The following is a 24049-nucleotide window of genomic DNA, read 5'->3' as shown; positions in this document are numbered from 1 at the left end:
GGCTCTGAACACCACTGGAGGAATCCCCACCATCGACTCAAACCATGCATACTTTCTTCATTCTTCTGATGCACCGGGAATGTCTCTTGTCAACACAACTTTTGATGGAAAAGGATTCCAAGGATGGAGAAAGTCTGTGCTTATAGCACTATCTGCTAAAAATAAAATAGGATTCATCAATGGTGCTTGCCCTGCTCCAACTCTCACTTCCAGAGACTATCAGCCTTGGAGTAGGTGTAATGAATGGTAACATCCTGGTTGCTCAACTCATTGTCCAAAGACATAGGAGACAATGTCATTTACTCTATCTCTGGACCAGTCTTGAACATAGGTTTGGTCAGTCAAATGGAGCTAAGCTCTATCACCTGAGGAAGGAATTATCAAGGTTAGTACAGGGAACTAGTGACATAGCAAGCTATTTTACAAAATTCAAACGTTTATGGGATGAATTGGATTCACTTAATTATGATGTGAAGTGTAGTTGTTTGTGTGTCTGTGAAGGGAAGCAAAAATTGGAAAAGTCACTAGATGATGAAAGGCTTATTCAGTTTCTTATGGGTTTAAATGGTAGTTATGGCCAAGCAAGGGGAACCATCACAATGATGAACCCCCTACCAAGCATAAACCATACATATTCCCTAGTATTGCAAGATGAAATCCAGAAAGAAATTTTTTCTAACCCACTCATTTCTCCAGATTCTTCATCTTTCATGGCAACAAATCAAAACGACTTTGCACAAAGAAGTGCAAGGAAGATGCAAAGGAACCAAATGCAACATCAAAAGTTTGGGAACAACATCCAAAAAGTGACTAACTCTACTCAAAGAAACACAACTTTAAAGGGAAAGAAAACTAAGTTTAACCCTAATGTAACATGCAGTCATTGCAAGAAAGTAGGTCATATTGTCAGTGATTGCTACATAATTATAGGTTTCCCAGAAGACTTTGAATTCACAAAGGAAAATCAAGTTCACGCCAGAAGCAATGGAGCATTTCAAATTGAAGAATCAGGTCAGAACATCAACAATCAAAATGAAGTATTAAATCAACACCTCTCACATGATCAATTTTCACAGCTGGTACAACTGATCAAGCAGGTTAAAGGTGCATATTCAGGATTATTGATTCTGAAGCATCTGAACACATGTGTTTTGACTCAAATGCCTTTATTTCCTTGACACCTCTCCTAGTTCCATTAAACATAAATCTGCCTAATTCTTTCAAAGTCATTGTCACTCGCATAGGAAGAATATCTATTCTTCCTGATTTTATTTTAGAAAATGTATTACATGTACCTAGTTTCAGATATAATCTATTATCTGTTAATAAGTTTTGTTTACAATTTCATTCTATCCTCTTTTTTACCTCTAGTAACTGTATGTTGCAGGGGCTTTTAGTGAAGAGGGCACAAGTTTTTGGTAAGGCAAGGGATGGGCTCTACCTTTTGGAACTAAGTGGAGTTAGAAATAACACAAGTCTGGTACCACCTTCAGTTTTAAATCAAAATGTCTTTAGTCAATTGCCAGTCTTATCTGCAAGCTCAGTTTCAGATGTAAGCCTTTGGCACATTAGGTTAGGATATTTGCCCTTTTCAGCAATGAAACATCTCAGTTTTATTTCTTTACCTTCTAGCTCTGATTGTTTCTGTCAAATTTCTCCTAAAGCTAGGCAAACCAGAATTCATTTTCCATTAAGTCAAATTAAATCAACAAGGGCGTTTGAGTTAATCCATGTAGATGTTTGGGGGCCTTACAAGGAGTCAACTTACAATGGTTTTAAGTATTTCTTGACAGTTGTAGATGATTATAGTAGGGCAGTTTGGACTTTTCTTATGAGCACCAAAAGCAATGCTTTTGGACTCCTTAAAAGTTTTCTCACGATGGTAGAAAGACAGTTTGGTGTAAAGGTACAAAAATTAAAAACAGATAATGCTTTTGAACTTGGGAAAGGTTCTTAGGAGGTAGCATTTTTAGCCTCTCAAGGAGTGCTACATCAAACATCGTGTGTGGCAACCCCTCAACAGAATGGAGTGGTTGAGAGGAAGCACAAACATCTTCTGAAAATTGCAAGGGCTTTGTTATTTCAATCTAAGCTTCCTCTTTCTTATTGGGGAGAATGTGTACTAACTGCAACATATTTGATCAATAGGTTACCTTCTAGAATGCTTAAAAGGACACCTTATTTTGTTCTATTCAAATAAAACCCCTCTTATGAACTATTGAAGTGTTTTGGTTGTCTTTGCTTTGTATCTACTTTGACTAGCGGAAGAGGTAAGTTTGACCCAAGGGCAAAGCCCTGTGTGTTTTTAGGTTATCCCTTGGGGCAGAAAGGTTATAAAGTTCTAGAGTTGGATACAAGAAGAGTATGTGTATCTAGAGATGTATACTTCTATGAAAATCAGTACCCTTTTGCCTCTACTACTACACCTACAGATTCTTTTTTTCCTGTTACATCATCCCTAGAACATAGTGTAGACTCTTCATCAGAACACATAAAGGATAAGCCCATTATTCCTAGCTCACCCTTACCTTCACTGCCTACCTTTTCAAACCCAAGCAACTCTAGTACTCTTCCTTCAACCTCAGGTACAAGTTCTATTTCCCAACCTTGATCATTTCCTTATTCACCCTTACCTATATCCCTTCCTGAAGTCAGGAAATCCACTAGAATATATAATCCACCCTCATATCTCCAGGAATATGTGTGCAACTCATTCTTTCTCACATACCTCACAAACTCTTGCTTCAATGCACCAATCCAGCCCATGGTTCTACCATTCACAGCTCTTTCTCCTATCAATCAGTCTATACTTAATTCCACTTCCTACCTTGTTGAACCTACTTCTTACTCGCAGGCATCTTTACACCCAGGGTGGTAGGAAGCAATGAAAAAAGAATTAGAAGCTCTAGAGCTTAACAAAACCTGGGAGGTTGTGCCTTTACCTAGTGGAAAGAAAGCTCTTCCTTGTAAATGGGTCTACAAAGTGAAATACAAGTCTGATGGATATTTGGAAAGATTCAAAGCTCGTTTGATTATTAGGGGAGATATTCAAAGAGATGGGATAGACTTTACCGAGACTTTTTCTCCAGTTGTAAAAATGACAACAATTAGGTGCTTACTTGTTATTGCAGTGAAAAGGGGATGGAAGGTGTCACAACTAGATGTGAATAATGCCTTCTTGCATGGGGATTTGCAAGAAGAAGTGTTTATGAAATTTCCAGCAGGGACAACACCACATTCACCCAATCATGTCTATCTTTTGAAAAAATCACTATATGAGCTGCGGCAAGCCTCAAGGCAGTGGTATGCAAGGCTCACTGCAGCCCTAAATTTTAAAGGATATTCACATTCTTTAAATGATTATTCCTTATTTTTTAAACAATCAACAGGAAGGATTACCATAGTTGCAGTTTACGTTGATGATATTCTAATCATAGGGGATGACCCTACTGAGCAGGCAGACCTCAAATCTTTCCTTCACTCTGAATTTAAAATAAAGGACCTAGGGGATGCACATTATTTTTTGGAATTTGAGATTATAAGGGAAGCACATGGAATAATTTTGACTCAAAGGCGTTTTACCTTAGATCTCTTGTCTGAATTTGATTGCATGAGCATGCGCCCAGTTTCTTCTCCTTTGAATCCTACTCAGAAATTACGAGCAGAGGCAGGGACTTTGCTCCAAGATCCCACTTATTATCGTCGGTTGTTAGGAAAGTTGAATTTCCTAACACACACCAGGCCGGACTTATCCTTTGCGGTGCAACATCTTAGCCAATTCATGCAAATACCCCGTCAACCCCATTTAGATGCTGCATTTCATTGCCTCAGGTATCTCCTCAAGGACCCTTTTCTGAATTCAAAGCCTAATTATCAGCTCCTTGCTTTCTGTTATTCTGATTGGGGATCTTGTCCTCAATCTCGCAAGTCCATTAGCGGATTTTTCATCAGCTTTGGGGGTTCTCCCGTTTTCTGGAAATCAAAGAAACAAACCTCAGTGTCATTATCCTCTGCTGAAGCAGAGTATAGATCTATGTGGAGAGTCACAACAGAGGTTACCTGGTTAGTTCGTCTATTGACTAATCTTTCGATTTCTCCTCCATTGCCAATAGATCTCTTCTCCGACAATCAGGCCGGCATTCACGTCGCGAAAAACCCAGTTTTTCACGAGCGTACCAAGCATGTGGAGTTAGATTGTCACTTTGTCCGACAACAATTTCTGGCCGGAATCATCTCTCTTTCTTACATTCCTTCACGTTCTCAGGTGGCTGATATTTTTACTAAACCTTTAGCAGGGCCGACACACAACTCCATTATTGGCAAGTTGGGTGTGGTTACACCCCCTCCAACTTGAGGGGGGGGTGTTGGAGCTGGTTGTTTGAAACCAGACTCCATGACCGAGAAAGTTGAAGATGAAAGAAGAAGAGATAAGGAAAGAGAAATTGGAGCTTTGGTCTGCACAAAAGCTTGGTCACATTGACCAAAACTCTTTATCTGCTTTTGATACAAAGCAGCTGTCCACTTTTCACTTTAGTGCACGTGAGCACGTAACCCACAAATAAGAATAGTACATTTATTGAATAAAGTAGTTGTTTTTATATTCTTTCATATACTATGTAAATAACAATGTAAAGGCACGGAAAAAAAGCAAAAAACTTCTTTCCATCATTATCATTTCCTTTTCAATATTCTTACAATGACTCAATTTGGCACTATCTTATTTTGGACAAGAATCATATAACTTTCTACAAAAACGAATCATGATCGAGTCTTCTCCGTTGTTGAATAAGATGCAAAAGAAATATCTTCTTATTAATATACAAAACGAGAAGGAGCTGATTATTTTTTAATGTATGTTTTTATGTATAAATATATGCAAAAACAATTATACTTATGACTTAATAACCACAGTTAGATGTTGAGGGAAGGCTAATTAAGACACGTATTTAAAAATAATGGTTATATATTCAAAATTACATGAAGTATATTAGATTAGAAATTAAAACTTCCTATGGCCCCTATTCACCAAAAAGAAACCAAGATTTCTGAATCTCAAAATCAATTTCCCTTTTCCAAAAATTATTTTGACTTCATTGCTCCAATTCTAACAAACTCTATTCCTTTCAACTTTGAATTTTCCAGAAATTAATCCTAATACGCCTTTTTTGACAAATCATTTTGAATGTTTTTCAATTTTAAATTTTCCCATGAGTTCTTCTTCCTTGAGTCATTCATTATCCCTTTTTACAATTTATTTGTTGTTTTCAATATGAATATTCCAGGAATTCTTCTTCTTTGGATCCTTAATTAGCCTTTTCTACAATTCGATTTTGCAATATTAAGAATTCTTTTTCTTTGAATCCTTAATTAGCCCCTTTACAATTTATGGGTTGTTTCTCAATTTGATATTTTCCATGAATTCTTCTTCAAATCCTAATTAGCATCTTCTACAATTAATTTTGACCTTTAACTATCTATTTTGGTGATTTCAATATTAATTTCCCTTAAAATCTTTTACTCTGAATCCTTAATTAGCCCAACTTTACAAATCATTTGAATGTTTATCAATATGAATTTTCCATCAATTCTTCTCCTTTGAAGTCCTTCATTAGCCCCTTTTACATATTTATTTTGTTCTTTCCCCTCAAATTTTGGGTTTTTACTATTTATTTTGGTGATTTCAATATTAATTTTCCTTAAAATATTCTACTCTGAATCCTTAATAAGCCTAATCTAACAAATCATTTTCCATCGATCTTCTCCTTTGAATCCTTCATTAGCTCCTTTTTTTTAAAAAAAAATTGATTTTTTCTCTCTCAATATTTTGGTTTTTTTTTCTTTCCAATATTAAGAATTCTTCTTCTTTGAATCCTTAATTAGCCCTTTTTAATATTTATTTTGGTGCTCCTTTTTTCCGATTAATTTCGACTTTTTTCAATAATGAATTCACCGACAATAACAGGGGGAGAAGACTCATCGACGGTGAACCGCCGGCAACCGCTGCTACGAACAACAACCAGTGCGACACCGACAACGACGAAGAGTATCGAAAGTCCGCACCGGCGGAGGGCCGGGGAGGTGGCGGGACGGACGGCAGCGGAGTGCGCGACGGTGTGTTGCTGTTTTCCATGCGCGGTGGTGCACTTTCTCGTATTGGCAGTGTACAAAGTTCCGACGGGATTGTGCCGGAAAATGTGGAGAAAGAAGAATCAGAAAAAGCTTTTGAACAATAATACGAAGAAGAATGAGCCCAAAGGTGCCTATGATATCGTTGCAAATGAGAAAAATGGCGGCGGCGGTGTTGGAATCGGTGGCGGCGGAGGAAAGCCAGTGGTGGCGGAATCTGAAACGGAGATGTGGAGCCGGTTTTATGAAGGTGGATTTTTTAGGAGTGCATCAGAGAAGAAAAAAGATTAAATTTAAAAATATTAAATAATGGGAAAATTAAGTCAGTGGATTACATATAATATAAGAACTTTTGGAAAAATATATATATAAATAAATAAAGGATATTTGATCTTTATTTTCCCTTTTCTTTTTTGGTAAGAGAAATGGGAGAAAAAGGGATTTCAATGACATTGTTTGTACATTTTTTCTTCTGTACTTTTTGCTATTGCTGTAATTTCTTTGTAAAAATGAAGGATTCAGAACTGTGAATTGGAAGTTTTACAATGTTTGATTTTCTTGTTCTTTTACTTGTAATGTTGTTTTAGCTTAATTTCAGTTCCATCCCATGCATTTCAATCTTAGCATATTTCTAATTTAAATTTTGATAAGTAATTTAATTTTTTTGAGCTAACATACCACTAGACAAAATGTCTACAGGCTAATTTTAGTAATATTAAAATCAAAATTGTGTAATACAAAGTGTTCAAAATTAAATTTTGGACGAATTAAAAAAGCTAGAGCCAATATAGAACTTATAATGAACTCCATATTAGCACGAATAAGAAAAGCTTGAGGTGGCGTTTAGTTTTCATAAAGGTGTTCATTTGGATTTTTTTTTCATAAATTTATATTTAACTTAACAAAGTTTACTAGTATAAGATCTCATGTCATATATTTATTAGTTTGACTTATTATGATGCAAATAGATTTTCTTTAGAACCCATATTAGTTTACCATAAGTAAATGATAAATTAATATGAGCATACACATTATTCAATCATAATTTATTAATAAATATGTTTATAAACTTCATATGTTACGTATTTATTGATTTAATATAAATATCGAGTATGTATAAATTTATACTTTGATTTCTCTCATCTTATCCCCTATCTCCAAGGGCTTATGCAATAAACAAACTATGAGTTCATCATAGTCTATAACGCTTAGATCAAGCATATATGTTAAAAAGAATTATTAAATATGTACAAATAATAGATTTTGAACCTAGTAAATTAAATGGAGATAGTGAAATTACGAATTTGAACTCATAAAATTTAATTCTTGGATTCGCCTTCGTCTCTTCCTTTAGTTGAAATTTTAGAGCTCCAGTTTTAAAGAATTCTCATAAGTGGCGGAGCCAAAATTTTCATCAAAGGATATCAAAATATATTTAAAAAATAGATACACCGGAAAGTTTAAGGGAGTCAACATATATTAAATATATATAAAACATAAAAATCTATCTAATAATATAATATAATTATCCGGTGAAGGACACCCCTTGTTGAATGTGGTTCCGCCATTGATTCCCGTATCTCTCATCCAATGTCCAAGGATATGACCTAATTATGTAAATAAAATAAGCCGAAAACATATGAGATCTCAAGTTAAAATCTAGAGGCATTTAAAAACAAATTCGTATCTCTCTTTTCCCAATTTCTCTTTAAACAACGTGGTCCCCACTATATTATGCAAAAAACAAATAAAAAAAATCCAGTAGTATTCTATACCAAGAACCACAAAAACATCATCTTAAATAATTTAAAACCATACCTTTTTTTTTATTCTTCCAAATGGCACTCTCTATTACCTCCATTTCCAAATGCCGAAGCTCAAGATTATTCAGCCATGGTTCAATATTACAACCCCCTCTCAAAATTTACAATTTCGTCACAAAGTGTGACTTAAAAGAACCATCAGCAGACTCAAAAATAGACTCAAAAAAGCTTGGAATTGGGTCTCCCATTATAGTAATAGAGGCACCCAAATTGCTTAAAACTGCAGCCTCTGTGCCTTGTCTTAGACCCAATGATGGCCTTGTCAAACCTGGTGATGTTGGCAGGTACTTAATTTTTCTTATATAATACTCTCATTGTTCCACTTTAATTGATTTTTTTAATCTTTTTTTGTAGTTCACAATTTTCTTATATAATACTTTTTAAAAAAAAAATTATTCTTGGAGTAAAGAGGTATTTGTTATATTTCCAAAGAATAAATTAAAGTTAATATAATATGAATTCCGTAATACATGTAAAACTATCCAAAAATCAATTAAAGTGGAACAAAGCGAGTATATATATACCCTCACACAATTAATGCAATTTCACCTTTTATAGAAAGTTATTTTGTCTTATTTATTACTCTATCCGTTCACTTTTACTTAACATGTATACTAAAAATAGATTTTTATTTTTACTTGTCACTTTACGCATATCAAGAGAAGATAATTTTCTTTTACTATTATACCCACAATATTTATTATTCATTTCAAATCATTTTGTCAAATTCAATAAAATATGCATCAATTAATATGGGTATCATGGTAAATTATGCACTTCATTTATTATTTCTTAAGGAGCGTGAAAAATCAAAACGTACCAAGTAAAAGTGAACGGAGGGAGTATTTATGGATAGTCACCTATAATTGCGTGTAAGGTGACCTTATAGTTTATATTACGTTATTGCATTTTTATAGCCTGTGTACATTGTTATGTTTGTATTTTCGTGCATTTGATTTGTTTTACGTGAATTATCTAAAAACTTATGCAACAGGGGTTGAAATTTACTGAAAAGATGATCCGGGATAAGTAAAATCATCAAATATTCCCAAAATGGATTAAGAAGAACAAGAAATTTGAATTATTTGGATTAAGAAGAACTAAATGGTAGCTCTTGAACCAAAAAATGTTTATATATTACCTTTTCTTTTCAGTGTTAACACAGAAATGTGATAAAAAAAAATGTTACCTTTTTTATTTTATTTTGAGTTTTCGTTCTCAGAATTTGTATTTAATTTATCCGACAATTATAATTTTTCCAAGTCGAAAAGCTAAGACTCAAAAAAGGACAGCCTGATACACAAAGCTTCCCGTATTCATGCTGGATTAGGAAAATGGCCGCATCCTAAAGGGATGTGATGCAGATAGCCTAACCTAATGCAATCATTAGTGGCTATTTCCGCTACTCGAACCCGTTAGTGGCGAAACCAGAAAATTCAATAAGGGTGTTCAAATCTATCTGCCAGCGAGCTATGCAATGGCATTTAAAGTCTATTTTTTTAATCAATAATAAGTAATATTTTACCTTATATATAATATAATTTTTAGGTGAAGAGTGTTCAGTTGACCACCCTTGGCCACACATAGTTTCGCCTTGAAACCCATGACTTATAGATCACACGAAAATAATTTTATCGTGTTTAACCCGATATATATAAAGAGTAGAATTCAGTGATTCTAAATTTTGAATTTACGATTGATTGTCCATATGGAGACATACTGTTTATTATTATTTTAGAATTTATTTAAATTAAGTGAAATTGAATTAAAATGCAGGATAGTATCAAGGAAGCCTATGGATGTGTGGGCAGTTCGTCTCAGCATTGGCACTTATCTTATTGATGGGAAATATTTTAAGCCCTTAGAGCTTGAGAATTGATCCCTCCGTCTTCTTCTAGGAATGTATGCACTTAATTTATTTATTTTTTAAAATATTCTTATAAAATCTCATATATATATATTGCAGTAAGTGGTAGTTTCCCTTTATTATACACAACCTCTAAGACGTATGAATATTAACCTTTTCTTTTTTGGAGCACTTCTGTATAATTTAAAAACTTAAAGGAAAGATGAAAAAGTCATGTTTTTTTGTTTTATTTTTATTTTTTTAATCTTTTTATAATACGATAGTTGCCCGCCTTAGATGTAGCTCTCATTTGGCCATAGATTTTGGCTTTAGTTTTTCAACAAAAAAAAACGTTGTTTGATTATGAAATATGATTGGGGAAAAATATCAAAACATTTTAAGTTTTCAAAAACTAGTTTATGACATTTTTGGGTGAAATTTTCTGTTTCACTCACAAAATTTTAACTTTTCTGCAAATAAAATGTACTCTATGTCCAACCACAACTTCAACTTTCAAAGATTATTTTTTCAACACAATTTTAAAAATTTTATTTTCAAGTTTCAATCAAATCTATGTCCTAACACTAGTGTAGTTTGCATTTGCAAGTATAATTTTTGACTTTTGTAATTCTGTTTGTTTGAGATAAAAAATAAAAAAATATTTTTAAAGAAAAACTCAAATTCATTTTGCACAAAAGAAAAAAAGAAGCTTCAGGAAAATAACATTTTCCCAAAAACAACTGCCGATTTTATTTTTGTGATGTAGCATGAGATATAGACTTGTCAAATGAAACATTTACGGAGAAAGAGAGCAGCCAATGTTAGATCGCCGTCTGTGGGGATCGAACCCACGACCACGTGGTTAAAAGCCACGCGCTCTACCACTGAGCTAAGACGGCTGGTTTAATATTTAACTGCACAAATGTCATAATATTTAATTTTCAAGATAGACGAGGATTTGCACACATCATGATTAATCCAAAAACATATCAAGTGTACTCCTACAAGTGGAGTCTAAGGAGTATATGATGTACATAGATCTTACCTCTACCTTTTAAATGTAGAGTTCAAATAGACTATCGCCTCAAGAAAAGTATACTCACATCAGTTATGAAAAGGAAATATGATAGTGAAGAAGCTAGGAGAAGAGAAGCAGTAATAGCAACCAAAAAATACAACCGAAGCAAAAGAAATAATAGGTAATAATAGAAATCTTAGAATATGAAATACGAGAATAACACTAGTACTACAAGTATAAAAAATAAATACATCTATGAAAAAGAAATACGCTCGGCAACCTACTAACCTACTACCCTAATTCTCGACCTCCACACACTCTTATCAAGGGTCATGTTCTCAGTAAGCTTAAGATGTGTCATGTCCTGCTTGATCACCTCTTCCCAATACTTCTTCGACCTACCTCTCATTGGACCTACCATCGCCAACCTCTCACACCTCCTCACTAGGGCATTTGCGCATCTTCTCTTCACATGTCCAAACCATCTCAATCTCGCCTCCGGCATCTTATTCACCACGCATGTCACTCCCTTCTTGTCCCGAGTATCTTCATTCTTAATCATATCCCTCATAGTATGTCCACACATCCATCTCAACATCCTCATTTTCGCTACTTTTATCTTTTGAACATGAGAGGTCTTCACTGGCCAACACTCCATCCCTTACAATATAGTCCAATAACCACTCCGTAGAATTTATCTTTAAGTCTTGGTAGCATATTTGTCACACAAGATGCCGAATGTGAGCCTCCATTTCATCCACTCTGCTCCAATAAGACGTGTGACATCATCGTTAATCTGATCATTAACTTGGATTATAAACCTCAGATACTTGAAACTTTCTCTCGTAGGAATGACTTGTATTTCCAGCCTCACTTTCACATCAGCCTCCTAAGTCACTTCACTGAACTTGCACTCCAACTATTCTATTTTAGTCTCGCTCAACCTGAAATCTTTAGACTCTAGGGTCTACTTCCAAACATCTAATAATGAAAAATAGTGAGCTATCCTTAACCAGAGGTCGGGTTCGAGTCCTGAAAATAAAAAAAACTTGATATGAAGTATTTTTTTCCTTTTGATGAACGTTAAACAACACGAATTCAAATTTGTCGGATTCAAATAAGAATACCAAATACTGGGAAATCACAAAAGGGTGAGCTAAGTAATTTGTAAGTTTAAGGTGATACCGTTGTTGTTTAAAAAGAAAAGAAATAAATAAACCTTGTTCCCTTGAGTGCTTACATGTAAAGACTTTTTTACTCTCTTTTTAATGGTAAAAACTAAAAAGGATACTCATATTAATAATTAAAACTTGACTTTTCTAGGATAAGAAGTTCTCATACAACCATTCAAAACTTTTACTCTTCTATAAAAATATACATAAACTCTTCTTGTAATTTAATTTGACGAATTTTTAAAGTAGCGGTTGAAAAGAAAGAAAATATGGCATTTAAATTAAAGTATTATCAGTTTAACAAATTGTGAAAGTTGTACAGAGACACAGAATGGTGTCAAACATTTCGGAACGTCCCAAAATAAAAGAGTGTCGTATAAATTGAAAAGGAGTGAGTATTAATTCTGTTCAATGCAATTTTTAAAAGTTTGGTCACTCTGTGTAGGGATCTCCTTTCTTGATATTTCAAATATTTGATTCCATATTATTTTCGTTTTGATTTGGTTCCATCTATTATAATTTTTCTTTATTTTCATAGAGTCATGATATTGCCAATTCTTTCAACTTTAAAAGCAATATTATACCTGTTGTGGTGCTGCCCTTTCTCCGACGCCGCGTGAATTCAAGATGCTTACTATTGCGAATAACTACAAACCACTTAGTTTATAGGGCTGCCCTGCTCATTGAATAACTACAAAACCACTATGTACATAAATAAATATATTATATATCTATCTCCCCGTGAATGCATGATGCTTAATTTACCGGGCTGCCATATTCATTACGAATAAATACAAACCACCATGTACATAAATAAATATATTAGATATTTATCCATGCGTGAATGCATGATGCTTAGTTTATCGGGCTTCCATATCCGTTACGAATAACTACAAACCACCATGTACATAAATAAATACATTAGATATCCATATTATTTATGTGATGAACCTCAGCAAGCTCAATACAATTATATGCCTATAGTGCTATTTACAACAATGGATAAGAAAAATAACAAGATAATGACTGCATTCACAATATGTTAAAATAAAATCAGCAAGTCCTTTTTTTTCTCTCCTCCTCTTGCTTGCTAGTCTACTAAGAGCTCTTAACCATATGAAGCTTTTCTTAAAAAATGACTTCAATTAAATATGTTTTCTAGTTAATTCCCATTCACTCGGGTAGGGATAAGGTATGTGTACACACTATCCTCCCCAGACCCCACTTGTGTGATTTTAGTAGGTTGTTGTTGGTTGAGTTGTCAGGCCAAATCCAAAGGGAAACAGAGGATCATAGTGTGGATCGCCAACGTTCATCGGAAGCTGATCGACTCTCTTGAACCAAGTACGCGCGAGTTTTCCAGTGAATCCATAGTCACCAAACAAAACATCAGCAACACCTTGTCCTTCTGTCCCAGGAAGCCAAGCAGCCACTAGCGCGTCCATTCTTTCAATGTATGGTTCGATCACAACAGGACGGCCAGAGATAACGACTACAACACACTTGACAATGCCACAGACGTTTTTGATAATGCTAGGACCAGGATCAAGTATAGTGAGATTTGAGCTATCACCATACATCTCAGCATATGGAGGTTCGCCAACAACTACGATAGCATAGTCGAATTGGCTAGACTCGACTAGGACAGGATTCTGCTGGTATACTACTTCTGTTGAAGGATCAACAGTATTCATGATAGCCTTTGAAATGGTAGTTCCTGTAACATTTAAAGATATATTAGCTTGATTTTACTCGTGCTGCAAAGAGAACTCTTCAGCTCTAATCAGTAGCAGAACCAGAAATTTATACGACGGGATTCACAAAAAAAATAAGTTCACTATATCCAAGCATATTGTCAAATGAAAACGTAGATATGTTGCCAAATTTTGGCCAAAAATGGCAAGCACACTAATCCAGGTAACATGGATTTGCTTAAGTACAGAGGCGGACCTATGTTATCAAGTGAGGGTCGCCACCACCTGAAAAGTTTGGCAAAATTTTCATGAATATATGTAGTAGCGGCACCCTGTATACAAAGCATATTTTGGTTGAAAACAAACTTGCACCCCCGATCTTCAAATCTTGGGTCCGCCTCTAGTACGATACACGTTATAGTATGATTTTGGTTGCTTACGTATCTAGTACGATACATGTTATACTATGATTTTGAATTAGAAGAGGGATTTCAAAAGATGGTTAGAACTATTCATTCTATTAGTAACCAAGCCGGATTTGGTGTATCACAAAAGATTTGCCTTTTCTATTGATGTCCTAGAGAATGGATCAAAAACAATTCTTGAAAGAGGCGAGGGATAAACCGAAAAAGTGATTGGCTCTAATTTGTATGAAGAGAATGAATCTTTTTCTCTCAAAAGATCAGAAGAAATGTGTCAAGTATCGGTACATCAAGTTTTTGCTGCAGAAACTCAAGTCGAAACGACAGAATAGGACAAAACATACCGATTGTAAGATTATTGCCAGGAACACCCTGCCATTGAATTGTCCAGCCTCCACACTGATATCCTAAATTTTCAGCATGAGTTCCGGCAACAAGTATCCTTCGCGCTTTCTTCGGAAGGGGAAGTAATGGTTGATCAGGTTTTTTGCCATTCTTCAAAAGCACAAGTGATTTCCTCACTGCTTCCCTTGCCAATTCTCTATGCTCCTACAGAAAGATATTAAAATAACATAAATATAACGCGAAAAATCCAACGAATTGAAACATTTTTGGTTATAGCACATCAGCAATTTGCACCTGGCAACCCAAATACTTTGCCAAGCTAAGATCAGCCATTGGATCCTCAAAGAGTCCCATGACAAACTTAACCCTTAATATCCTCTTCACTGCATCATCAATTCTGCTCATCGGAACAAAATTGTTTTTCACTAGAAAAGTCAAGTTGCCGATAAAATCTGTATAGTTCTCCGGTACCATAATCTGTGCATACACAAACCATTCAGTATGAGCAACTAACATTGTAATAAAATATGAAAACCATCATCATTTTCGTATTGTTTAAAAGAACGACGAAGAAATTTAGTATACTAACCATGTCAACTCCTGCCATAACACTTGCTTGAACGGAATACGTGTAGTTAGAGTTAGCTGGGTTAGTAATACGGTTAATACCTTCCCAATCTGAAATGACAAAGCCCTGAAATATACAAGCCATAAAAATAGGTAGTTATTTACTTTGGATACATCCGTCACCGACCTTAACCAACTGAACGTCAAACCGAACGTGCACTTACAGTGTAAGAAATTTTTACACTATCAAATCACTTAAAGGATAGCTACAGTTAACTGTCCATAGAAATTGAAATTTAGTAACTTGAAAAATAAGGCAGGTTATTCGCTAGGCTACTACAAGGGGTAAAAGTACATTGGCCGTGTAAAAGTTCTTTATAGTATCAGCCAGTGGTGGAGCCAGAGTTTTTACTTTAGGGGGGAGGATATAAAAAAGTAAATCCAAGAAGAAGCCAAGGAGTGTCAATATATAGATTTTTTTACCTAGCAACATAGTCATTGTCAGACAAAGGGGTGTCAATTAACACCCATCGAATACATGTGGCTTTGCCACTGTTGTCAGTGTATATAAGTTAAATCTGTGAGCTAATCATTCTTACCCTGAAGTTCAGCCTCTCTTTTAGGAAGCCAGTAAGTAGATGTGTGTTGGCGTGCATCCTTTCACCATTCAAGCTCGAGTAAGATGCCATTACTGTCGCGACACCCTTTATGACTGAATCATAATATGCTGGCATGTGAATGCTAAATAATCCTTGCGAGTCGATTACTGTATTATTTTCATCGATTCCATTGACCGTGCCACCATCTGCCACAAAGTGCTTAGCACAGGCCACAACCTTTTTCCTGCACAACCAATTAATAGTTCAATTAATACCAAAAATACATTCTCTGAACCAGATTATAAGTTCAGTGCAACGCGAATATTGTTAAAAGAGAGAAGATTTCATGTGATGGCAACCGTATGTGGTGAATCAATTGCACTAATTCTTAGATCATTAACTCTGACGTTCATCTTGATATCCATTTATCCCTTTTACGTTGATATATAATTTAGTCAGATTTTGTTCAAAAGATACGGACATTGTATAGATCATTGAATGAAAAGGAAATACAGTAATAAAGATTCATACTTTCCATCAACAAAGGGAACACCCTTGCTCATGTTAGCCGGCACATCTCCTTGTAAACCAGGAATGATCTCTGTCATGCTTCGCACGATATTAACATCTTCGCTGTAGCTTTCATAACAACGGCCCCACCTCGGGTTTCTACATATCTACATTAACAAAATATATATTAGTATATCAAACAAATAAAAATGCCTAATGTGCAAGAAGTGTTAATCACATCAACTTACTGCAAGGCAGGGAGAAAAAGCATATTGTATTCCTGTGGCTCTGACTTCAAGTGCAGTTGCAGCCCCGATTCGTTTCACAAGATCAGGATCCCTGTATTAAAACAACCAAAATCTTGAACTCAAATACCTAAGATAATTGCTTGATCATAAGTTTTAACCAGAAGGAATCGGCTATCAGGCATCTTTATAGTCTAATTCAACAATAGAGCTCGGACAACACGGCTTAATAAAATTTCAGATAGTACTAATAACACGAAAAGCGCCTGAAGTTCAAAGAATGACTTAAAATGTATATAGATACTTGCCTGGTGACACCAAGTCCAACATTGTGAGGAAAGATTGTAGCTTTGTACACATTGTTATGGCCATGAACTGCATCAATGCCATAAATCATGGGAATACCAAGGCGAGTCTTAAGAGCGCCCTTTTGAAACTCATTTACCATATTCACCCAATCCTCCGCGGAGGCATTAGGTTTTGGTACACTCCCTCCACCACTCAATAAGCTCCCTGCCAAAAAAGAATAATCGAAGATGAAAAATGAATTCTCTTACTTATGAGCAGAAGTTATTTTCCTTACGACTATCTTAACTTTTAACTTCGTATTATTTGCTCCAACTAACACATAAACATTACTATTAATCTTCGGTACCAAAACGTTTCATTAAAGCATTCTTCGATAACTTTTACTTTTCTCAAAGAAAATATTTTCCACTCACAACATAAGCACCAAAAAACATTCTTCAAGGAAAATATTTTCTCCGAAAACCAAATTTTCAAGAAAACATTTTCCATGAGAGAGACGACTTCTGTCATATTAAACATTTTCAAACAAGTCACCCTCTTCCCTCTACCTTATTCCCTCTAAATGCAAATATTTTTAGAAAGGGATTGCTTTCGTGTTGTGACTGTGCGTGCATGAGCCGAGGGTCTCTTGAAAACAATAAGGTAGGGGTAAGGTCTGCGTATACACTACCCTCCCCAAATCCCACATGTGGTAATATACTGAATATGTTGCTCAGACTCTTTAAAAATGCCGATAGGCGCGTGTCGAATCCTCCAAAAGTAGTACATTTTTGGAGGATTTAACACGGATGCAATAGTATTTTCGGAGAGTCCGAGCAACATAGACAAAAGACGCACATTATGAACAAATGTGGCTTTTCAAACATACAATGCACAAGGTTTTAACATCAATTATCCACAAAAATGAATTCAAGAATGGCCAATTCAATCTTAGAAACTAAACAAAAAATCATAAACATACCAATGAAATATTTCTTCATAACATCAGCTGAGGCAACTTTCCTCTCAATTTGAGTCATCTGACCAATTTTCTCCTCAAGTGTCATTCTTTTCATCAAATCTTTAATTCTAACACCCAATTTCTGTTTTGGATCCTTATATTTCATGTGTTCTGCCTCTGTGACAACAGCCAAGAGGCAAAATAGCCCAAATCCCATTATTAAAAATCTCCCCATTTTTTCTTACAACCTCAAAATCTTTCTTCTAAAACAATATGGTACAAACTCGATAGACACAAAAAAACAGTATACAAAATATGAATTAACAAACAATAAAAGTTAGTTAAAAAGTAGGAAAGGAAAAGAAAACATATGATCAAGAAGTCAATATAGCAAAATTTTTTAGCTTTTCTATTTTTCTATTTTTATTTTTTTGGGGATAGAATTTAATAGGAAAAAAAATATATAGAGCTCTTAGTGATGGTTCACATATTTATGAATTATATACACAATAAACACATATATATACACAAAGAACGTTACATGGTAGTGGGATAGCGGGATTAACGGGGAGGGGAGTGATTTATGAATGGATGATTTTAGTTGAAAATTTTTTTAGTTGACATTTTCAAAGGGACTTTAATCTGACACGAAATTATCTTTTGTAGACATCCGATAAAATTGAAAATACTTATTTGACGTGAAATATTTTGTTTATCTCTTACAGCTTGTACGGATGGATATAGTACATGTTATATCGTTTTAAATACGATATTTATTTTATTTGATTGTTACTTAAATTTTATTGTAATAAAAAATGTCACTTTATGGAACAGCCGATTTAATGTGGTCGCGTTATTACCTTTTTTTTCTTTCATCTTGCCCTTCCTTATTATTAAATAATCATACCTACCTTTTGTATAATAATTCTACCTTGTAGTTTATTTTTTCTTAATAATATTGCAAGTATATTTTTCGTATTGTTGGTGCATGACATCATAAAACGACGATAAACAATACAATCTATCCAAACATTTTATACATCAAAATGATACAGTACAATATAATATAATACTATATGATACATTATAAAACGATTCATAGCAACCATCCAAACAAGCTGTTAGAGGTTGTTCGATACGATGGATTAACAAAAATAGTCCTGGGATAATTATTTAGTACAACCTTATTCCTGATTTAGTTACTAATCATAGGATAAGTTACCCCAGATTAAAAATAGAACCGGTATAAGTTATACTATGGTAGAATAGTAATCCAAAGATAAGTTATCTCAAGATAAAACAGAAAAATTGACAATCTCAAAATTAATTCAATATATTAAATAATCAATAAGAAATAATACCAAAATAACTAATTCCAACATAATTAATCTCAGGATAATTTGTCTTCATACCAAACTACCCCTTAGAGTTATTTAAATTAATATTATGTCAAATCATGTCTTGATTTATTTTGTTGGATGAAATTAATATTAGTATGAAGTTCACTTTACATTGATAAGATTAAGATTAGTATAAATTCCACTTTAGTATTTTTGTTATAGGCGGTAAGAACTATTGGAGAGATGTCTATTCAGCAAATAGTACTGTAATATGGACCTTCATGTGATGGTGAAGTGGAAAGTTAGGAAACTGAGATTGATTGATGTTGAAGTTAGGTAATTCAAGGGTATTCAAAATATAATATATATATATATATATATATATATATATGTACAAAACAAATTTTGCTTTATATGTATAGTATAATTTTTCGGCAAAAGAGATTCGAGTAAATTCCTTCCGCCCACCCTAAATCTGCCCCTGCTCTGCATATGGTAGTGCCTAATAGATATATAACCAAGTATCATTTGAAAGCTAACAACAATAAAGAAAAATATACAAAAAAAAAATTAATAATATTTAAAAAACAAATAATCTTTATTATAAAAGAGCGTACATAAATATATAAACAATAAATTATTTCCCCTAAACAAGACTTTTCAAGCTTTAAAGGACTATATTATGAATATTATAAAATAAGAAAAAATAATCCTCAATTTACAAAAGTTTAATCTTTTCTTCCAACAAAAAAAAAAAAGAATTAACCAAATCTGAAAGCTTTATATATACATATTTTTTTAGGAAAGGTAAGAATTATTAAGTAATCAGGCAAACACCTAATATTTAGAATCATTACATGAGATGTAAACAAATTAAGAGATGAGGATATATATATATATATGAAAGTACAAAAGGGGTGGGGTGAATTGTGATCTATTAAAACTTGGTTGACTAAGTGTGAGTTTAGTCGACTAGGTTTCGCACAACAAACAATCAAAGTAGAGATGAACCAAGCAAATTGAAAGCTAAACAAGACACAACAATTTTTATATTAGTTCAGTACTTGTATGGTACTTACGTCCAATTCCCCTTGGGTCATAAGAGTTCTCTTAGATCTTAATAAAATGTTACAATAGTAATGGTTTTAGTTCGCTCACCATCAACGATGTTTGGCAACAATAGTTTCTGTGATGTTGACACAATTCTCTTTTTGTGTTCTAACTCTTCCTATCTTTTATGATACTTGTAGACTCAAGAATACAATGTTTGTACTAAGAACTAGAGACTTAGAAAACAGTTTGCGTAGTTGCGTGAGTTTTCTTCTTGAGATTGGCAGTCTTCTTATAGGAGAGTTTGGGTAGCCGTTGCAGATTGATCTTGATTGAGGCATTGAATCCTCTAACATATTTGACCCAAGGGGTGCCTCCGAATCCTGCACTTGAGATGAGCTGGATTCATTTATGTCCTTCCCCTTTCATGTCCTCATTTCATGGAGTGATTTGAGGCTTCGATTTGGTTGGTCAATATTCTAATATAGTCCTTGAGGAGAGGCCTGATATTCTCGGGCTGCACTTGATATGTTTCTTGTTAGACATCCTCGATGTCCTTTGATTGAGACTGAGATGGCGGGACTGATTTGGCTTCCTTTTTGATGGCTTGACTTCTTTTGATTTAGCATCGTCAAATTCTCTTCGATCCCATTTCCTTTTGTTGATGTACTTACCAGAAGGATTTTCCTTGAAGTGGTGCTTTGATTCCTGCAATCAAATAGATATGATTAGTTTTGCATTATTATCATCATTGAAACTTAGATATAACAATATCCTCCATTTTGATGTTGACAATAAAGAAAAAGTAAACAAGTTTACTTCCCTTTCATATAGCTTAAGATGCCTTCTCCCCCTGAATTGTTACTATATGTACTCATCACTGCTCCCCCTGAGTTGTTGATTTACTCAGAGTTTTCTCCCCTTTGACATCAATAAAAAGGAAAGAAAATGCAGACCAGATATACAAAATATAGGATATAATAAACAGATAATATGCAAACTAGTTAGGGCAGCAGAAGTGATGCCTTCAGCAGAGGCATAAAGTGATGGTCCATACAGACCAATGCAAAAGTAAGTCACAAAACAAAAGCAAGCAAAAAAGTATTTTTAATACACACACACTCCTTAGTTTCTCCCCAGGAAGTACTTTAGGGTATTGATCACTTTGGTGCAGAAGGAGTCATAGGAGGTTTCAACGTCTTTGGTGAGTTTGTCCATCTTTTCTGTCATGGAGTTGAATGCTCTAGTTCCTTGCCTCTGCGTGGCTCCCATGTCCATCCTAAGTTTGGCCACATCTGTACCTGTTTCCTTGGTGACTTCCCTGATTTTGTCCACATGTTCTTTCATCTCAATGAGCGGGAGTTTTACCCCATCTAGATTTTGCTGAATCTACTGAAGATTGTGAGAGGCAGTCAACTGAGACTCTGGTGGTTTAGTGGGAGCTTCAACCTGCACTAGAACACTTTCAACTTTGGCGCGCCTGACCCATCTATCGTCACTTAAAGTGCAACCCATCATAGCAAAAGTTATTTTATCATAGGTACTGGTAATGTGCTTGGGTGAGAATGGTGCCAAATCAACCTTCATAACTTCAAGACTATGTGAGATAAGTAGTCCATAGGGTAGGCAAGCAGCATAAGGGGATATATCCATGATACTCTCAAGCATATACTGACGAATCCGCACAAACCAGTCAAGTCTTTTATTGTTCACAAGACAGTAAAGAACAAAGATATCTCTGGTAGACAAAGTGCTGAAGGACCCAGTTCTAGGAAGTAAAGTGGTGGCTATCATGTGGGCCAAAATACGGTATTCAAACTTTAGATTTTTGGGACCAATGTCATGAGGATTATTAGACAAGAAGGCTTTTGCTTCTTTTAAGGAAACTTCAAAATCTTTTGACCATGAATTTTGCGCAAAAATATCATACCCGTTAAACTTAGTAGAAAGAATCTTCTCAAATTGATAATAGTCAAGAACAATTCGAGTGCCTAAAACTATGGACTCCAAGTCATCTTTATTATTAACAAACAGATTTGCATAGAACATTCTCACATGCTCTTTATACACAGAGTTCCCAATAGTATTGAACAAAGAAGAAAGGCGTTGAAAATAAAAAAATAACAATCATATCACGGTGCAGATTTTTCATAAGACAGAGACTTATAGAGCGTCCATAAGCCATAGATTTTGACTTATAGGACTCAAACCTTGATTTTTCATTTGGTCCATAGAAGATTAGTTTGTCCTCTGGCCCAAATTCCATACTCTCCACTTTCCTTTTCTTGCATGCAGCCTTTTGGGGGGTTTGCTCCGTGGGCCTCTTTCCTGCCTTTTTTCTGGCTAATGGGTAGATCCTCCGAAGATTCACTAATTTCATTGTCGGTTTTGAGAAATATTGAGTCGATGGATGATTCCAGGTCTACGGTTTCTTCAAGGTTATGGGTTTTCTGAAAACGTCTGCTTCGTCTGGTGGCATTGGAAGATGAGAGGTTTTTTTTCCGCCATGGTGAAGGAATTTATTTATAGGATATGGAGAATGAGAGGTAGAAGAGGGTTCTTATATAGGCGTTTGGAAGGTTGAAGGGTTGCATTGGTTAAGGGAAAGAATGAATTCAGAAGGAAGTGACACTTCGGAAAGATGTTTCGGCGGTACTGATGGAGGTGTAATAATTACACTCACATCAAAATAAATACACTTCAACAATTAGGCAAACTTAAGAAAGGAAATAAAATATTTTAAACAGATACGAAAGAATTATTTACAAAATAGGCATAATGCCAATTTTTTTTCGCAATAAACAAAAATTTTCTTCTAAAAGAGGTTTTGTAAAAATATCAGCAAGTTGAGATTCAGTACTGGTGAATTCTAATACAATATCACATTTGCAACATAATCACGGATAAAATGATGCTTGATTTCTATATGCTTTTCTCTAGAATGATGCACAAGATTTTTTGACAAACATATAGCACTAGTATTATCACAAAATATAGGAGTAGAGGTAAGATATAAATCATAGTCAAGAAGTTGATGCATGATTCAAAGAATTTGTGTACAACAACTTCCAACAACTAAATATTCCGCTTCAGTCGTTCACAAGGCAACACAATTTTGTTTCTTACTATGCCAGGAAACTAGTGCATTTCCCAATAGTTGGCATGTGCCACTAGTACTTTTCATGTCGATCTTATCACCTGCAGAATCTACATCTGAAAAACCTTTTAAAATAAAATTGTTAGAGTGAGCATACCATAATCCTAATTCAGAGGTCCCAATTAGATATCTAATAATGCGTTTAACTACAGTAAGATGGGATTCCTTTGGAGCCGACTAAAACCTTGCACATTTACACACACTGAACATTATATCTGATTGACTAGCAGTGAGATATAATAAAGATTCAATCATTCCTCTATACATTGTTTCATCAACACTTTTTCCATTATTGTCTTCTTCAAGCGTAGTTGTTGAACTCAGTGGAGTTCCAATGGACTTTGAATTCTCCATGCCAAACTTCTTTATAAGTTCCATGATGTACTTGGTTTGGCTGATAAAGATCCCTTTGGGAGACTGTTTGATTTGCAGTCCAAGAAAGAAAGTTAGCTCTCTCATCATGCTCATTTCAAATTCTTCTTTCATAGCATGAGCGAATTCTTCACACAATACATAGTTAGGACTTCCAAAAATAATATCATCAACAAACATTTGAGTAATAAGATTACCTGAATTTGAGTGCTTAATAAATAGAGTTGTATCGATATTACCTCGTTTGAAATAAAGGAGCTTAATCTTTCATACCAGGCTTGGGGAGCTTGCTTGAGTCTGTATAGAGCTTTAGCCAACTTGAATACATGATTTGGGAGGGTGTCATTTACAAATCCAGGAGGTTGCTTCACATATACTTCTTCAGAGATGTATCCATTTAGAAAAATACTTTTTACATCCATTTGAAATAGTTTGAATCTTTTATGAGCAACAAAAGCAAGTAATATTTGAATAGATTCCAATCTTGATACAAGTGCAAATGTTTCATAGTAGT

The 24049-nt window shown here is 34.6% G+C and overlaps 3 protein-coding genes and 1 non-coding gene across 4 annotated transcripts; 1 reads left to right on the top strand and 3 right to left on the bottom strand.

The window, feature by feature from the left end:
* Window positions 1-7931: 7931 nt before the first annotated feature.
* LOC104111788 (protein CHLORORESPIRATORY REDUCTION 42, chloroplastic) lies at window positions 7932-9938 on the top strand. Its single transcript, XM_009621554.4, has 2 exons — window positions 7932-8233; window positions 9726-9938. The coding sequence occupies exons 1-2, from the start codon at window positions 7965-7967 to the stop codon at window positions 9826-9828; spliced, it is 372 nt and encodes a 123-aa protein (XP_009619849.1). The 5' UTR covers window positions 7932-7964; the 3' UTR covers window positions 9829-9938.
* A 684-nt stretch (window positions 9939-10622) lies between these two features.
* On the bottom strand, window positions 10623-10694 carry TRNAK-UUU (transfer RNA lysine (anticodon UUU)). The gene has a single exon. It is a non-coding gene; the product is annotated as a tRNA-Lys (tRNA).
* Window positions 10695-11096: 402 nt separating this feature from the next.
* LOC138891661 (uncharacterized) lies at window positions 11097-11471 on the bottom strand. Its single transcript, XM_070175351.1, has one exon. The coding sequence runs from the start codon at window positions 11469-11471 to the stop codon at window positions 11097-11099; it is 375 nt and encodes a 124-aa protein (XP_070031452.1).
* A 1419-nt stretch (window positions 11472-12890) lies between these two features.
* Window positions 12891-18119, bottom strand: LOC104111787 (uncharacterized). The gene is made up of 9 exons (XM_009621553.4): window positions 17638-18119; window positions 16676-16880; window positions 16371-16461; window positions 16144-16289; window positions 15613-15856; window positions 15036-15140; window positions 14741-14923; window positions 14446-14650; window positions 12891-13702 (listed from the first exon to the last, which is right to left on the bottom strand). The coding sequence occupies exons 1-9, from the start codon at window positions 17849-17851 to the stop codon at window positions 13221-13223; spliced, it is 1875 nt and encodes a 624-aa protein (XP_009619848.1). The 5' UTR covers window positions 17852-18119; the 3' UTR covers window positions 12891-13220.
* Window positions 18120-24049: the final 5930 nt, after the last annotated feature.

The sequence above is a fragment of the Nicotiana tomentosiformis genome, chromosome 1 (genome assembly GCF_000390325.3).
Source record: "Nicotiana tomentosiformis chromosome 1, ASM39032v3, whole genome shotgun sequence".
NCBI classification, from domain to species: Eukaryota; Viridiplantae; Streptophyta; class Magnoliopsida; order Solanales; family Solanaceae; genus Nicotiana; species Nicotiana tomentosiformis.
Note: the sequence above shows the minus strand (reverse complement) of the source record. Positions and strands in the feature narration are given on the sequence as shown.

Bases quoted from the DNA above. Each gene is read 5' to 3' on its own strand.
- LOC138891661 (XM_070175351.1), bottom strand. From the start codon at position 11,471: ATGGAGTGTTGGCCAGTGAAGACCTCTCATGTTCAAAAGATAAAAGTA.
- LOC104111788 (XM_009621554.4), top strand. From the start codon at position 7,965: ATGGCACTCTCTATTACCTCCATTTCCAAATGCCGAAGCTCAAGATTA. The intron at 8,234-9,725 runs GTACTTAATTTT...ATTAAAATGCAG, and splicing joins AAACCTGGTGATGTTGGCAG to GATAGTATCAAGGAAGCCTA.
- LOC104111787 (XM_009621553.4), bottom strand. From the start codon at position 17,851: ATGGGGAGATTTTTAATAATGGGATTTGGGCTATTTTGCCTCTTGGCT. The intron at 16,462-16,675 runs GCAAGTATCTAT...GTTTTAATACAG, and splicing joins GTTGGACTTGGTGTCACCAG to GGATCCTGATCTTGTGAAAC. The intron at 14,651-14,740 runs GTGCAAATTGCT...ATCTTTCTGTAG, and splicing joins CAAAGTATTTGGGTTGCCAG to GAGCATAGAGAATTGGCAAG.